The sequence below is a fragment of the Heptranchias perlo genome, chromosome 28, assembly GCF_035084215.1.
Source record: "Heptranchias perlo isolate sHepPer1 chromosome 28, sHepPer1.hap1, whole genome shotgun sequence".
Classification (NCBI taxonomy): domain Eukaryota; kingdom Metazoa; phylum Chordata; class Chondrichthyes; order Hexanchiformes; family Hexanchidae; genus Heptranchias; species Heptranchias perlo.
Window position 1 is genome coordinate 33,102,191 of NC_090352.1, and position 17,997 is coordinate 33,120,187.

The 17,997-nt window shown below is 42.9% G+C and overlaps 1 protein-coding gene across 5 annotated transcripts in view; it reads left to right on the forward strand.

Annotated features, from left to right (window-relative positions):
- The window catches only part of nf1a (neurofibromin 1a), a 276,274-nt gene that overhangs the window by 139,915 nt on the left and 118,362 nt on the right, over positions 1–17,997 (forward strand). For all 5 annotated transcript variants that reach the window (XM_068008408.1, XM_068008404.1, XM_068008406.1 and 2 more), the window contains 4 exons: positions 13,079–13,237; positions 14,269–14,366; positions 15,800–15,946; positions 16,720–16,866. In XM_068008408.1, coding sequence (XP_067864509.1) covers positions 13,079–13,237; positions 14,269–14,366; positions 15,800–15,946; positions 16,720–16,866 — 551 coding nt within the window. The remainder of the gene's footprint in view (positions 1–13,078; positions 13,238–14,268; positions 14,367–15,799; positions 15,947–16,719; positions 16,867–17,997) is intronic.

Genomic DNA, 17,997 nt, shown 5'->3' on the forward strand with positions numbered 1-17,997 from the left:
CTTTTCTGATGGCTAAAATTCTCCAGCCGTGGCAACATCCTCGTAAATCTCCTCTGTACCCTCTCTAGTGCAATCACACCTTTCCTGTAATGTGACCGGAACTGTATGCTGCACTCAAGCTGTGGCCTGACCAATGTTTTATACAGTTCTAGCATAACCTCCCTGCTCTTATATTCTATGCCTTGGCTAATAAAGGAAAGTATCCCGTATGCCTTTTTAACTACCTTATCTACCTGTCCTGCTACCTTCAGGGACATGCATTCCAAGGTCCCTTTATTCCTCTATACCTCTCAGCATCCTCCCATTTATTGTGTGTTCCCTTGCCTTGTTTGCCCTCCCAAATGCATTACCTCACACTTCTCCAAATTGAATTCCATTTGCCACTTTTCTGCTCACCTGACCAGTCCATTGCTTAGTGTAGGTGGCGAGCACCTATTAAAAGGAAATATACTATTTTTAATATTCATTCTTGGTGTATGGAAGTCACTGGCAAGGCCAGCATTTCTTAACCATTTCTAGTTGCTCTGAGGAGGTGCTGGTGAGCTGTCGCCGTGAACCGCTGGAACCCATGTGCTGAAGGCGCTCCAATAGTGCTGTTAAGTGGGGAGTTCCAGGATTTTGACCGAACAACGATGAAGGAACTGCGATATATGTCCCAAGTTGGAATGGCATGTGACTTGGTTGGGAACTTAGAGGTGATTGTATTCCCATGCACCTGCTGCCCTTGTTTTTAGGTGTTGGAGGTCGTGGGTTTGTGAGGTGCTGCCCAAGGTGTTTTGGCGAGTTGCTGCAGTGCATCCTGCAGATAGTACACACTGCAACTCAGCCGATGGTGGTGGGAATGGGTGTTTAAGATGATGTATGGGGTGCTGATCAAGTGGACTGCTTTGTCCTGGATAGTGTCAAGCTTCTTGAGTGGTGGTGGTGTTGTTGTTGCAGCTGCACCCATCCAGGCAAATGGAGAGTGTGCCATCACACTCCTGACTTGTGCCTTGCAGGTGGTGGAGAGGATTTGGGGAGTCTGGAAGTGAGCCACTCAGATAGAATACCCAGCCTCTGACCTCCAATAGCCACACATTTATGTGGCTGCTCTCGTTGAGTTTCTGGTCAATGGTAACCCCCAGGATGTCAGGGCATTTGGTAATGCCATTTAATGTCCAGAGGAGGTAGTTAGCCTTTTTCTTGGAGATGGCCATTGCCTGGCAATTGTGTGTCGCAAATGTTACCTGCCTCTTATTAGCCCAAGCCTGAATGTAGTCAGAGGCTTGCTGCATGCGGGCATGGATTGCTTTATATGAGGAATTGCGAATGGAACGGAATACTGTGCAATCATCAGTGAACAGCCCCAATTCTGACCTGATCGGCAAGAGAACCAGAGGCGACATGAGGAAACATTTTTTTATGCAGCGAGTTGTAACAATCTGGAATGCATTGCCTGAGGGCATGGAAGCAGATTCAATAGTAACTTTCAAAAGGATAAATACTTGAAGGGAAAAAATTTACCGGGCTATGGTGAAAGAGTAGGGGAATGGGACTTATGGATAGCTCTTTCAAAGACCAGACAAAGTGGGCCGAATGGCCGCCTCCTGTGCTTTACCTACTATGATTATGATGGAGGGAAGGTCATTGATGAAGCAGCTGGAGATAGTTGCAGCTAGGGCAATGCCCTGAGGAACTCTTGCAGTGATGTCCCAAGGCTGAGATGATTGGCATCCAACAACCACAACTATCTTCCTTTTGTGATAGGTATGACTCCAGCCACTGGAGTATTCCTCCAATCCTCATTGACCTTAGTTTTACTAGGGTTCCTTGATGCCATACTTGATCGAATGCTGTCTTCATATCAAGGGCAGTCACTCTCGTCTCACTTCACCTCTGGAATTCAGCTCTTGTGCCCATATTTGGACCAAGGTTGCAATGAGATCTGGAGCTGAGTGGTCCTGGCGGAACTCAAACTGAGCATTTGTGAGCAGGTTATTGGTCAGTGCCGCTTGATAGTACCGTTGGCGACTCCTTCCATCACTGCTGATGATTGGGAGTAGGCTGATGTGGTCATGACATAGAATGTACAGCGCAGAAACAGGCCGTTCACTCCAAGTCCATGCTGGTGTTTATGCTCCACACGAAGCTCCTCCCTCCCCACTTCTTCTGACCCTATAAATATATCCTTTTATTTTTTTTCTCCGTTATCTAGCTTCCCCTTAAATGTGTCTATGCTAGTCGCCTCAGCTACTCTTTGTGGCAGTGAGTTCCACTTTCTGGGTAAAGAAATGTCTCCTGAATTCCCCATTGGATTTATTAGTGACTATCTTATATTTATGGCCCCTAGTTCTGGTGTCTCCCGCAAGTGGAAACATCTTCTCTACGTCTACCATATCAAACCCTTTCATAATCTTAAAGACCTCTATCAGGTCAGCTCTAGTCTTGCCTTTTGTCGAGAAAATAGCCCCAACCTGTTCAATCTTTCCTGGTAGGCATAATCTCTTAGTTCTGTCAGTATCCGAGAAATCTTTTTTGCACCATCTCAAGTATCTCTATCGCTTTTATAATATGGAGACCAGAATTGACTAGGTTAGATTTGTCCTTTTTATGGACAGGACATACCTGGGTAATTTTACACAAATTTCAGGTCGGTGCTGTATCTGTTTTAGAACAGCTGGGCTAGGGGTACAGCTAATTCTGGAGCACAGGTCTTCAGCGCTGCAATTGGGTTGTTGACTGGCCCATAACCTTTGCAGTGTCCAGTACTCAGCCGTTGCTTGATGTCATGTGCAATGGATCAAATTGGCTGAAGACTGATATTTGTGATGGTGTGGACCTCAGATGGAGGCTGGGAGTTAGCATTTCTGGCTGAAGATGGTTGCAAGGGTGCAGGTAATAATCAACAGGTGGTTTGCTTGCCCATATTTGACTTAAGGCCACGTGACATTGTGGGGCCTGGAGTCAAATGTTGAGGACTCATCGGGCCACTTTTCCCCCGTCCACTCCCCCCTGACTTTATACTACGGTCCCCTCCCTTCTGGTACGTCTGTCCTGCCAGTGGGACAGAGCATAACCAGGGATGGTGATAGAATTATACCTATCAGCCAATGTCCCAGACTCCTCTGAGTAAGACTGTGCTAGGCTGTGGCTTGAGTGTGTGGTACAACACACCCAACTTGTCACCCAGATGTTAGTGAACAGGACATTGCATGGTCAACTGGGCTGGGTGTGCCTTCGATATGTCCTGAATTGATGCTTGATTGTGACTGATTGATTGTTCTGTTCAGTTTGATTTTTGCTGTTCTTTGTAGCGGTTTGATACAATGGAGTAGCTTACTAGGGCACTTCAGAGAGCAGTTAAGAGTCGACCACGTTGGCGTGTGACTGGAATCGCAAAGGCGCCAGACTGGGTAAGGACAGTAGTTTTTTTTCCCCCTAAAGGACATGAGTAAAACAGTTGGGATTTTATCAACAATCTGGCAGCTTCATGGCAACTTTTCCTGATATCAGCTGTGCCCCCCCCCCCCCCCCCCCAACCCCACAGATTTTTAAAATTGAATTCAAATTCTCAAGCTGCCGTGGTGGGATTTGAACTCTCCCTCTGGATTTTTAAAAAATGTGTTCATGAGATGTGGGTGTTGCTGGCAAGACCACATCCCATGAATATTTCCCATTCCTAGTTGCCCTTGAGAAGGTGGTGGTGAGCCGCCTTCTTGAACCGCTGCAGTCCGTGTGGTGAAGGTTCTCCCACAGTGCTGTTAGGTAGGGAGTTCCAGGATTTTGACCGAGTGACGATGAAGGAACGGCGATATATTTCCAAGTCTGGATGGTGTGTGACTTGGAGGGGAACGTGCAGGTGGTGTTGTTCCCATGTGCCTGCTGCCCTTGTCCTTCTAGGTGGTTGAGGTCATGGGTTTGGGAGTGCTGTCGAAGAAGCCTTGGCGAGTTGCTGCAGTGCCTTTGATGTCTAGTCCAATCATTGCTGTACTGTTGACCGAGGAAGATGAAGGTGTTAACTTGGGGCGAAAAAAAATGAATGTAGATGAGGATTTCCGCCAAGGTTGATCTTAACAATTGTATTAGAATTATTTTAATCGAGAAAATGTGTAAGTAATGTAACCAAACATTCATCAACTGGGGTCTGTCTTGTTCTTAGAAATATTCATATAATATTTGTCACAATATGCCTTACCCCTTGATACCAAAGGACTTGAATGTGGCAGAGTTGCAAATAACCAGGTATTTTACCTTGTGGGTCGTCTGGAGTATTGTAATACAGCTGTCCAGTATGGTTAACATACCATCAGGATATTTGTGTGGGTAGTTTAACCTATCCAAGATTAACGTAGCTTCCCTGAGCGCACATAATTGTGTGGGTTGCTTACCTGGTGTTAAACATGCAAGACAAGTGCTTCAGTTTTAATTCTGGAATGCACTGGTATTCCAATATATCTGAATCCTTTCAGAACATAAACCGTAAAAAATATCCTCCTGTATTCAATATCGTACACTGGAGTAACTTCCTGTCTTAAAAATAGGAAATTCTGGGCATACTCTAGGCCACAGTATCTGAAAGAAAAAGATAGATAACATTTTGCATGGGATCTTTTTATCTAAACCATGTCTAATTAAAGTTGTCCCATCTGATACTGGGGTGTTCCTAAAAACATTCATAAATCTGGTTTTTGAAATGAAGCTTTAGCCAACCCAGTAAAGGCTGATGTGTGTATATATTTCATCCCAGCTTGTACGTTTCTCTCCAACTACATACCAGAATCACCTAAAATTGGTGTTGAACTTTTCACATTCAGCAATGGAGTCTATTTTTTGCTGAAGATTGCCAGCATTGGAGTTCAGCCATGGCATCAGACTTTACCTGGCATGGATTTCGCCAATCAACATGTATCTCTCTGCTATTGTCCAGTATTGGAGCACATTTGATGCTCATCCAACTTTGACCAACAAATTGATTGACACCAGAGATGAGCAACCCCGAACTCTTTCCACATTCGCTGCCATGTGTGATTTCATAGCGAAGGGTTGGAGTACAGCACCAATATACGTTGGGAGTTTCTGGCTGTGCGTTCGAGTTGCTTTGTTACCCCCATATACTTGTACAGCTGATTTTGTTAAGTTTTGGGGTTTTTGTTCTTGATAGTTCCTTGGGTTCAGAATCAGCAGCTTCTCATGAGCCATGTAACCAAGCAGATATTGCAAATCCCCTACGACCTAGAATATGCTTTGATCTGCCCAATATCGGGAAAAGTAGCGAGGCTGAGAGGTTGAATAGAGATCCCTCAACACGTGCCACGACATGATACTGTTTTCAGTAAGCAGAAGAATGTACCTCTCAGGCGGTGGCTGAGCCTCGAAATTGAAGTGGAGATGCCGGTGATGGACTGGGGTTGACAAATGTACAGAATCTTACAACACCAGGTTATAGTCCAACAATTTTATTTGAAAATCACAAGCTTTCGGAGGCTTTCTCCTTAGTCAGGTGAATGTGGAACTACCAAAATGGACCCCATTGGTCTCGCGGCGGACACAGAGGAATTCATCAGGAGAATGAGGCTCCAGGAATTCTTCCACAAATCCCAAGATTTCAGCAGCGAACCCAATGAGACAATCAACGATCCAGAACAGCAGACAGAGGGATCCGCGGTACAGCAACCGAAGAAGAAAGAGTCAAATTGGACTCCTCCGGAGGGTCGCTGCCCTAAGCTTGACATGTATGCTCAAGCTGTCAGGAAACGAGTCAATGCCAGATTCATCAGCCGCACTCACAAGACAGTCCAGAATGTCACCCGAGCACAAAGCAACGCCATCAACACTCTCAAGACCAACCGTAACATCGTCATCAAACCAGCGGACAATGGAGGAGCCATCGTCAGACAGAGCAGAACGGACTATTGCTAAGAAGCATACCGACAACTGGACAACCAGGAACACTACAGACGGTTACCCGCAGATCCGACCAAAGAACACACCCACCAGCTCAACAAACTGATCAAGACCTTCGATCCAGACCTTCAAAGCATCCTACGCACTCTCATCCCACGTCCTCCCCGCGTGGGAGACTTCTACTGCCTCCCAAAGATACACAAAGCCAACACACCCGGACGTCCTATCGTATCAGGCAACGGAACCCTGTGTGAGAACCTCTCTGGATACGTCGAGAGCATCCTGAAACCCATCGTACAGGGAACCCCCAGCTTCTGTCGCGACACTAAATACTTCCTACAAAAACTCAGCACCCACGGACCAGTTGAACCAGGAACACTTCTCACCACGATGGACGTCTCGGCACTCTACACCAGTATCCCCCACGATGACGGCATCGCTGCAACAGCATCAATACTCAACACCAACAACAGCCAATCTTCAGACGCCATCCTACAACTCATCCGCTTCATCCTGGATCACAATGTCTTCACCTTCGATAACCAGTTCTTTACCCAAACACACGGAACAGCCATGGGGACCAAATTTGCACCCCAATACGCCAACATTTTCATGCACAAGTTGGAGCAGGGCTTCTTCGCTGCACAGGACCTCCAACCAACACTATACACCAGATACATCGATGACATTTTCTTTCTATGGACTCACGGCGAAGAATCACGAAAGAGACTACACGATAACATCAACAAGTTCCATCCCACCATCAAGCTCACCATGGACTACTCCTCAGAATCGGTTTCTTTCTTGGACACACGAATCTCCATCAAAGACGGGCACCTCAGCACCTCACTCTACCGCAAGCCCACGGACAACCTCACGATGCTCCACTTTTCCAGCTTCCACCATAACCACGTCAGAGGCCATCCCCTATGGACAGGCCCTGCGAATACACAGGATCTCCTCAGATGAGGAACGCGATGGACACCTACAGACGCTGAAAGACGCCCTAGTAAGAACGGGATATGACGCTCGACTCGTCGATCGACAGTTCCGACGGGCCACAGCGAAAAATCGCATAGACCTCCTCAGAAGACTAACACGGGACGCAACCAACAAAGTACCCTTGGTCGTCCAGTACTTCCCCGGAGCGGAGAAACTACGCCATGTTCTCCGCAGCCTTCAACATGTCATCGATGACGACGAACACCTCGCTAAGGCCATCCCCACACCTCCACTACTCGCCTTCAAACAGCCACCCAACCTCAAACAGACCATCGTTCGCAGCAAATTACCCAGCTTTCAGGAGAACAGCGTCCACGACACCACACAACCCTGCCACGGCAAACTCTGCAAGACATGCCAGATCATCGACACAGATACCAACATCACACGAGAGGACGCCACCCACCAGGTACATGGTTCATACTCCTGTGACTCGGCCAACGTTGTCTACCTCATGCGTTGCAGGAAAGGATGCTCCAGAGCATGGTACATTGGCGAGACCATGCAGACACTGCGACAACGGATGAATGGATACCGCGCAACAATCGCCAGACAGGAGGGTTCCCTCCCAGTCAGGGAACACTTCAGCAGTCAAGGACATTCAGCCACCGATCTTCGGGTAAGCGTTCTCCGAGGCGGCCTTCGAGACACACGACAACGCAAAATCGTCGAGCAGAAGTTGATAGCTAAGTTCCGCACCCATGAGGACGGCCTCAACCGGGATCTTGGGTTCATGTCACGCTACATGTAACCCCACCAGCGAATAAAATTTATCTGTTTTTAATGCAACGGGTCATTTTCTGTCTTTCTCTTCCTTTCGGATGTTTCTCCCTCTCTCTGTGTTTTGTGTTCTGGCCGTTAGTATAGTCGGTGGTCCTGTCGGTAACGCCTCTCTGTCTGAAAACTTTAATTGCCTTGACAACGGGCAGTTGGAAAGATTATCTGTAATCACCAGGTATTGTTCTCTGAATATAAATGCGAAACGATGAAGGATTTCCACATTCACCTGACTAAGGAGAAAGCCTCCGAAAGCTTGTGATTTTCAAATAAAATTGTTGGACTATAACCTGGTGTTGTAAGATTCTGTACACTAGAAATTGAAAACAAACCGTGAACAACATTGAACAGAAACATTACCGTACATTACAGCAAATACAGACTTCACTATTAGAATCATAGCAACAGGAGAGCTTCCCCTGTTCTACCTTGGCATAAAATGAACCCATGAAACTCTGGTCCTTCTTACCTGGTTATCAATTTCCAGGGACTAGCCTTCTACGCACAAGTATTGATTTGGCTCAGTTGATAGTACTGTGGCTTTGAATCATCAGGTCATGGGTTCATGTTGCACTACAAATTTGAGCACATAATCTCAATTGACACTTCAGTGCTGCACTGAGGGACTGCTGCATTGTCAGAGGTGCTGCCTTCTGGATGAGGTGTTAAACTGAGATATTTCATTAACCGAAGCCTTGACTTCTGTTTCATTTTTTTTGGTTAGATGACCTTGTAAAATAAATAGTTCTTAAATGTTATACTTTAGATACCAAAGCAAACAGTTTTGGAGTTCAAACTTTGTTTCTTTTTGGGCAAAGGGTTTTGAATGTTTTATTTAAGTAACTACTTTTGATCTTGAAAGAAGGTTAAATGAAATGCTGCAGTTTGTTGATAAGTGGTTCAGCTTCAAGTAAAACGCAAGAACCCACCTTGTTTTTAATGTGTTGTGTGAGCTGTCTGGAGATTTGTCTGTAGTGAATAAATGTTGACTTGTGTCCTGTGATTTCTCTACTATAATTTCTATAGTTCTCTACTTTGTAACTTTATAAATAATTGCATTGATTCTAAACCGCGATACAGTTGGACCATAACTCTTTCCTCTGTTCACCCTTTCCTCCCCCACCCCGTCTCCTTTCAGTGTATTAAAACTTTATAAGGAAAATCAAGGACCTGAGAGACAATTTTCCCCTCATATTTATGCCTTTTAAAAGTGTTCCTTTACAAAAAAAAATGCACTGTTGTTAGAGAATAGCATCCTCACCTTAAAATGATTTGAGTGGAGATAACTGAAAGCTGAGTGAGTTCAGCATGAGTACAGGCTGACTGCACTAAACTGACCTCCATTCTAAACCAGTAACCTATTCTAATTGATTGTGTTTGGACTATCTTTAAATATTTTGCTGTCGATATAAATGCTTAAACTGAGGATTATAGTGAACAAATGTACATTCATTGAGTACTTTTGTTTGAATTTTAAAGTAACTACATTTATTGTTTAATAACATTGCAGTTGAGATAGTTTGGTAGTTTGTTTCTACAATGTAATTTCTGAAGTTCAGTTTTAATTTTTGCAATTTTTTTTACAAATCTCCTTGAGTACAGTCCAGGTTAAAACTCTTATTTGCAAACAAGCCATTTCAGTTGGGTTAACTAGCTATTTGTGAAGTTAAACTTTGGTGTTTCAGCAGTTCAGCTTGATCATCAATCATAGCTTTGCATATTTAGAATTAACTGTAGCCACATGTAAGTCAGACAGATGTCCCATGTAGATGGGGATCAACCTGTCCAAGTCTTGGAGCTTTCCGTTCAAAAAAATGCAGAGCTGCCTTTGAACTGTTGATTTCTAAAGGATGTACTTCCACTCTAAAAGCAAATGTATGACTGTGTGACATAAGGGAATAAATGATGCACTTGTTACCTCAGACAGACAGATCATTATTATATCAATTGCTGCGCAGCGTGGCGGGATGTAGGTGTGCACCTACGATTCTGCTCATGGTATTTTACTGATATAATTTTGAGCTGTTGGATGTGGCGCAAATTATTTGGTGCTTAATCTGGATCGAGAATCAGCTTGCACCATTGCTGCATTATCCCTGGCCTCTGATTACAGGACACTATTGACAGAAACTTGGGAGCAAGTAATCTTCACAGCCTGTTGCCAGGGGAATGGTATGTAACCTAAAAATGGCAGAAAATGGGGAAACAACACTGCTTGTATTTGTATAGAGCTTTTAATGTGGAAAAACATTAAAGGCATTTCACAGAGCAAATCAAAGTTGGACAGCTACAATAAGAAATGGTCTCTAATAGAGGACCAGTGTTTTAATTCCAGTTTTCATTAATGTACTTCCTTGGCTGCTTTTGGGGTATGTTTTACTCTGGTGGAAGAGACAAAATTGGTAGAGAAGACTTTCTTTCATTTCAATTGTACCTCCTGCCAGTTGACCAAGTGCCAGCATTGACTACCACGAGAAATCTTAAATAAAAGCAAAATGACATACAAAACAGGTCGTCTGCGTCTTAAAGGGGGAAAAAACAAGTTAAGCTCATGAGTAAGAAGAATAATGAGAATCTGCATTTTGGTGGTCGGGGGGGCGGTGATATAAGAAATTTGAAGAATTAAGGTTTTTGAATTGCACTTCCTTCCTAATCTCTCATTTGTGTTTCCATGTCATGTATTAACAATCTTTTGCTGATATCATCGACCGATCTTTACCCTCTTGCATATTCTCACGTAGTCAGACTCATGACAATGGTCAGCCGCTACTAATATCTTGTCAACTGCGCATTCATTTTCTTGATTTTGTACAGTGTAAGCAGGGCCGCCACTTTATGGTGACTGAATAAGCAATTCAGCTTTTTATTACAACATCAAGCATTTATATATCTCGTTTAATGTAGTAAAACATCCCAAGGTGCTTTTTTAAGGAATCATGGGATTTTCACTGGTGTATTGTTTGGGGGGCAGGGGTCGTCATTTTATAATTTGAGCAGCTAGATTATGGATGACGTGAATGTCAAATTCTGATATTTAATAGGATCCAAGGGTTTTTTTTTAAACTGATGTTTTGGGGATTATGTTCTGTGTTTTCAGCTATTTTTTTAACGAGGATCACAAACCAGTGACTTTGAGTGTGTGTCAAAAAGATGAGCATTGGCGATGCAGTGAAACCATCCCTGCAACTGATGAGCATATAATTTGCATGACTGGTTGGGGAAGATAGGAAACAGAGATATTACCAATGGAGTAGAGCAGCTTCCATTTACACAGTGCCACTCACCATTGCACCTTAAGATTCCTGTTTTCATTCAAGAACATTGAGGAAGAATTGGACCGATTGCTTTCCCTCAACGCCTGATAACTTACTGACATTTAGACAGTTAGATATAGAGATTATTCTGAAATGGAAACCATGGTTCCCAGTTTACGTTGAACAGTTGCTTGGAGTTCGCTTGAAAACTATGACTGGTAATTTGTCTCCTCTGCTGCAAAGTTTTAAAAACCTACGTGTGAATAAAGCAAATTAAACACACTATTGGCATTCTTTTGGCTCCCCCACCCTTTCTTTGCCCCCAAACATGAGTAAGGCTACCAAATCTTGCTCCCAGCCTTTTTGTATTAAGTTTTAAATTACAATGCTTGTCATTTTCATGAAATAATTTTCAGAATTCAGAGTTGAGGTCACCCCACGTTCTAATTACTGAAACCATTCCTTTGAAAATATTGTTTGAAGAAAGTTAACAAAGTTTAAATGTTGAAAACCACATCACATAGCGTTAACCTAATTAGTGCACAGACAGCCTCTAGCTGCAATGGAGCCATGTTGTAGCACTAAACTGACCTTTAAGCACTTAATTAACTTTGCCTGTTTCTTTTCACAATCTTTGAATGGCCTAATGAAATTAAGTTATGAAGATGGGTTCAATAAGATTTTAATCCACGAGTTACTTAATTGGCCATTTTCATGGTATATATCATATTCTGCGAGTCTTCATTAGGTATCCTCTATCTGTTATCTGCAGTGTGCATCTTATAATCTAACATGTTGACTCACCATCACCAAAAAACGCTCAACTGAAGTTGTGGAGGGAATATGTTTCCAATATCCTATGAAATCCTCTGTGACAAGATACAAGAAGTCCACAAGTGGTTCAGTGATCTCTCCTCTTCCCCTTGATATTGGGAGGGTGTCTGCATATTTGCATGAGGAATAGCAGATGTGAATGAACTTTGAGCAGGTTTAATATGTTGCAGAATTGGTCTGCTAGTATGCTTGGTGATCCCCTGTAGTTTTAAGACATTTAACTCAACGCAGTGGTTTTGGCTTCAAGGAGTTAGTGTTCCTTTTGTTTGCTATACCAAGTGTTCATATGTTAACAGATCTATCGAACCTGACGATAAAGGAGTATGAAGTACTTCACCTCTTTTCCCTGCCCCCCCCCCCTCCTCCAAAAAAAAATCCGAGAACAAACAGTAACAAAACCTCCTATCTGCAGAGGGAGTTTTCTTTTGGCTTTTCCTCGATTTTGCATTTCATGTTTCCACACGACTGATGGGAATGTTTCCAGCGGTATTCGGAGGCTGATATCTGAATTAATCCTAGATGTCAATTGAAAGGCATCTGGCTCAAACACCTTTCCACCAAGCTGGAGAACTGATCCAGATGCTAATCTTCTGGATTTCCAGTGGAGCGGCTCGCAGCTATGCTAAATCCTAAAATTTTGGGTGGTCTGTGGGATGGAGATCACGGATATTTTTCTTACTTTCTCGATTATTTTCCAACTTCTTAAACAACTTCTGCCTCCACCCACCTTTTAGCTTTTCCTTCCTGTTTCTAGCCTGCTCTAACCCCACCTCTAATCAATCCAACTGCTCTTCTCTCTCGCTTTCTCTTTCCCCCCCCGCCCCAAAAAAAAAGTTTGAAATTGACCAAACTCACGAGTAGTAATGCTGGAAAATTGGTTCCAGGTGATTTTGGGCAGTGTCTGTTTTTTTTCACATTTTTCTCTGTTGTTAATCGAATGTTACCATTTATAGCTGTGACATAACTCAGTGAAGTCCTCAGTGCTCCTGATATTTTACCTTTGAATTATCTCATCCTTGAACTGATTCTAAAGACGTCCATGTTTTAAAACAAAATTTGTGTGGTTATTTTGAAAGTCTGCATTTTCTCCACCTCCACACTCGTTCCCACCACACCATTCTCTCGTGTGAGCTGGGGACAAACCAGATCCCTTCTGTGGCACTTGTAACTCTTTCGAATTTTAACTGATAGAAGCATAACCTCTGCAGACCAACAAACTGAACATTATCTTTTTATTCCTGTCACTGAACAGCTCTTCAAAAAGGCATTTAATTTTATTTTTAATTGCAATGTTATTAACATAACATTCTGCTTTTTCTTCCCTGCAGGTTGTCAGCCAGCGTTTTCCCCAGAACAGTATAGGTGCAGTGGGAAGTGCTATGTTCTTAAGATTCATCAATCCTGCTATAGTGTCTCCCTATGAAGCAGGAATCCTTGATAAGAAACCTCCACCTAGAATTGAACGGGGATTAAAGTTGATGTCAAAGGTAAAAATTTTAACATGTAAGGGACTATTTCCCCCCCCCCCCCCCCCCACCCCCAACCAAGACACCTAAGCAAATTTATCCAGTGAGTAGCTGAGCCATACAGACCAAAAAGATTCCAGATTCGACCCCTGATGTGTGCTGAATATTCTGATCTCAGCTGGGGCAGTGATGGGAGTGCTACAATTGGCCTCAGTGTCTGGGGTCAGGGAAGGAAAAACTGGCCAGGGTTCCCACTCCTCACCTTACAGAAATCCCTGCTCGAAGTGCAAATATGTCAGGTGAGTACAGGATCAGGCTTGGCTACCATGGGGCTTCCACTCCAAGGTCGACTAATCTAACACTCATTGAAAAATGATCATTTGGGTCTCTGCACATATGGCTTTATTTCTACTCTTGGCCATAATTCATTCTGTTACTTATCACTTCTGACACTCGTCACAGGAATTATCTCCTGCTGAGGGGTTTTCACTCTTGTAAACAAAGTGGTCCTGAGGGCGATAATGGGACTGAAGTATAATCATTAAATTTGTAAGCAACATTTAGTGGCTGAAAGAAGATGCAACACCAGTGTTCAAATGCTTGGTCCATTCTGGGTTTACCAAAATGTTCAACACTGTAAAAGGATTCTTCTCTTCACTCTGATCTGCTTGAAGCTAACTTTGGTTCCTGGTGTTCAAGTGTCAATGACGTATTCCTCTCCTTGTTTTGACACTTCACAGCAATTTGCCATTCTTGCTGCTGAGATGCTAAATGGTAAAGTTCAGTGAAAAGAAATGAGGGTTCTGGCCCAGACCTATGTTTATGTTGCATTGCTGAGGTGCAATGAATGTGGAATTCATATCACACTTAACTTTGGGAGTCCTGGATGTTACCACTAAGGTCAAATAAATGTTCAGTCCAAGTCTATCTCACTTCATCCCAGCATGTAACCAGATGCATGTCCGTCAGGTAAATTGGGATGAGCTTGTGGCTCGTCCTCTTGGTTTATAAACATAAATCATTGATGTGTGTACTAATTCTGTTTTTCCCAGATTCTACAAAGTATTGCAAATCATGTCCTGTTTACAAAAGAAGAGCATATGAGGCCATTCAACGATTTTGTTAGAAACAATTTTGATGCTGCACGAAGGTATCTAATGATTTCTTGCTTTTATTGATGAGGTGAATTTTTAAAAATCATGTTTTTGAAAACGTGAATTGTTTTTTGTTCTGCTGAGAGTATGATCCTACACAGCAGAACTGGGCAAAAATTATTCCTTTTGGGTGTAATGCACATGCTATTAATAAATGGAATGCTTAATGAAGATTCAGCGTTTTGTTCAGGGTTGCTGTGAATGCAAAAAATGAATTTTTCCAGCATTTCATATTTGTTCCCTGCCCACCGCACTCATGTAGCTTTAATAGTTTAGTTTTCAGAAGTGTCTTTGATACTTTTTTAGCCACTTCAAAAAATCTCAACTATGCAGCTACATTTCTGTAGCAGCTTAGTATTTCTTCCTCCAACCTATTTTCTGCATAGGGAGTCCTCTCCCCTGTGTCGCTGGTTGCCTGTGTTTTATTCAGGGGCCTGTTGCTTTCGACTGTGGCCCTCAAGGGCTTCTTTTCGGAACAGCTCTTGCTGTCGTACTGGGAATAAGCTTCTCAGGTGCTGCTCCATTGTGTTCTCTGATTATTGATTTTTCTTATTACATGAGAGAGCAATGGGCATCTGAATGAGGGAGAGCTTTGTCGCAAGTGGGAAAGGGAAGTTATTTCCTGTTTGTTCCTTGCTGCTGGACTGTATTTATTTTAAAAATATATTTTTTAAAAAAAGCTTTGAAATATTTGATTGTTTCAATCACCAGTGTTGTATATTGTTTCCTGAATTTAAACATTTAGTTATTTCTAGAAGTAAGAAAATTGTGAAGCTGGCAGTTTCAATTAATTTACTTTATTAGATAGCAATTTTAGAATTTATCACTCCACATGTAACGTGCAAAATGCAAGCACAGCAAACCCATGGGTTACTTTAGAACAGCTCCGTACATCAGGCTGTATCAATGAAAGAAAGCAGAAACTTTGGCAATCCACTTTGCAGTCCAGAAGTTGGATTGGAATTTGACCAGAGCTACAGGGAAAGATCGTTAACTGAAGTCACAGAGGGGAATTCCAGAGAGACGATCAGGCAAAGTGGATGTCCATGTCCTTCTGTAAACATCTCCATCCTTGCCGTTGCTGTGGGAAAGGGGAATATTAAGGGTAATGGGGAGCAAACCGAAAAATGGTTGGTATTGGATTTGGGTGGTGAAGTGGAGGAAAACCTTGGTACAAACTTGATGGGCTGTTTTTGTGCTGTAACATTCTATGACTCCCACACCTTACACTCCTCTCTCTCAACTATCAGGACTGAGATTGGAAACTCATTGTGCATGTGATTTATCTGATCTTCCCATTTGGGTATGTTTTGGTGTAATGCTTTTCTGAAACTATATAAAAGACCTTTTTGTATTTTCTTCCTCCTCCTTTTCCCCCCCCCCCCCCCCCACCCACCCACCCATGTCACCTCACCGCACCCTTCGGAAGGTTTTTTCTGGACATAGCATCTGACTGCCCAGCCAGTGACACAGTAAATCACAGCCTTTCGTTCATCAGTGATGGGAATGTTCTCGCTTTGCACAGGTTACTGTGGAACAATCAGGAGAAAATCGGGCAGTACCTCTCCAGTAACCGGTATGTGCGAGACTATATTTCATTTCGTTAACCATTTGCATTCAGTGAATCATTTTTTTTTGTGTCCCTCGCCAAATTTAATAGGAAAGTTATGAACACAATAGTTTTATTCCAACAGTGTCGGCTAAATACAATTTGCTTTTCTTTTTCAAATTACCATTCGGAAAATGCTAGATGATCTCCCGTGGCGTTGCACAACCAAGCATAGTCTCTCGGTGAAGCGGGGTTAAAGGTCGGGACAATTCGACCAGAGTGTGCAGATGTTATTCAGACCCCATTGTAAAGCTATACATTGTCATTTTTATATATTTCTATTGTAAATACTTATGTCCACATTTATAATTGCCTATCTAAATTTGTCTCAGTAATTAAACCCTCCTGGTGGTACACTCTACTGGAGAGAGGGTGTAATTACAACATGACAAGTTTATACATATGGGCATCGGAATTGATAATTGAAGAAGTTGATAGGAAATGTGCACAGATGTAAGATTTTTAATGTATTAAATAATAGATTGTAATTAATGGCAAAATTAATGCAATTTTTTGAGTTTAACTTGATGCATATTGCCATTGAAATATGTTTTAACGAAGGAATGTAAACCCCTTAGTATTAAGTGTGCATGATGGACAGTATGTTGTCATATTGGTAAGACACTATATTGCAGGAGCAGTTTCTAATGCTTGAATCCTTAATATTAAATGGCATTCCAATTTCACACTGATTTTTACTGTACACGTACCAATGGAATGCTTTTATCGGATATCCATAGGGACCATAAAGCTGTAGGCAGAAGACCATTTGACAAGATGGCTACCTTGTTAGCCTACCTAGGGCCTCCTGAGCACAAGCCTGTAGCTGACACTCATTGGTCCAGCCTCAACCTCACCAGCTCCAAGTTTGAGGAATTCATGACTAGGTAAGCAACCATGTACGTATTTTTCAGAGAGACTGGAAACTTGAAGCTTTCTAACTGAACAGTTTTTTTTAAATGCTTGAGCTCATCCAAAACTCTGCTGCCATATTCTAACTGGCACCAAGTCCCGTTCACCCATCACCCCTGTGTTCACTGACCTACATTGGCTCCCGGTTTGGGAATGCCTCAATTTTAAAATTCTCATCCTTGTTTTCAAATCCCTCCATGGCCTTGCTATCTCTGGCCTCTGGCCTATCTCTGTAACCCCCTCCAGCCCTATAACCCTCAGATCTCTGTGCTCCTCCAATTCTTGCCTCATGCGTATCCTCAATTTTAATCGCTCTACCATTGGCAGCCATGCCTTCATCTGCCTCGGCCCTAATTCTCTCCCTAAACCTCTTCGTCTCTCTACCTCTCTCTTCTCCTTTAAGACATCTAAGTCCTAATATCTCCTTACGTGGCTCGGTGTCAAATTTTGTTTGATAACACTCCTGTAAAACGCCTTGGAACGTTTTACTATGTTAAATGCGCTATATAAATGCAAGTTATTGATGTATTTAACTGGTGTCATTTATATATTTGGACCCAACATTTGTGTGGAAGTAGAAATACCAATGAACTGAGAATACTCTTCAAACCGATTCTTGGAGCGTGATCAGATCTTCTCATTTGTATCAGTTTTCTTTGCAAAATAGGCATGCTGGAAATTGAGTCCACAAACGCTCTCAACTAACATTTACGTCACCTGAGTTGCTGTTTGTTTTTCATTTTTCCTTCCATTTTCTGACTGCATTGACTGATGCTTGAAGTATGGTTCCACAAGTGCCAGCGACCCACCAATACTTCATTCAGGTGCTTGTGGCTTTGTACGTGAGTCATGATGCCATCACAGCCAAGCCTGATATCATCCTCAACCAGCGGCCATGCATAACTGATCAGGAGTCGGAATCCTGGCTGATTTATTTTGCTCTCTTTACTTTTTCCCCAAGCCCAGGGGCAGCATACTGCTCCACTGTGGCTCCAGTTGAGATCTGCTGGTTCAGCACAAACTGGGCATTGAACCTCTACTTTCCTGTTCTATATGGCTTAGTGCCAGCACTGGATGGTGCATTTATCCACTAAGCCTTGAGGGGA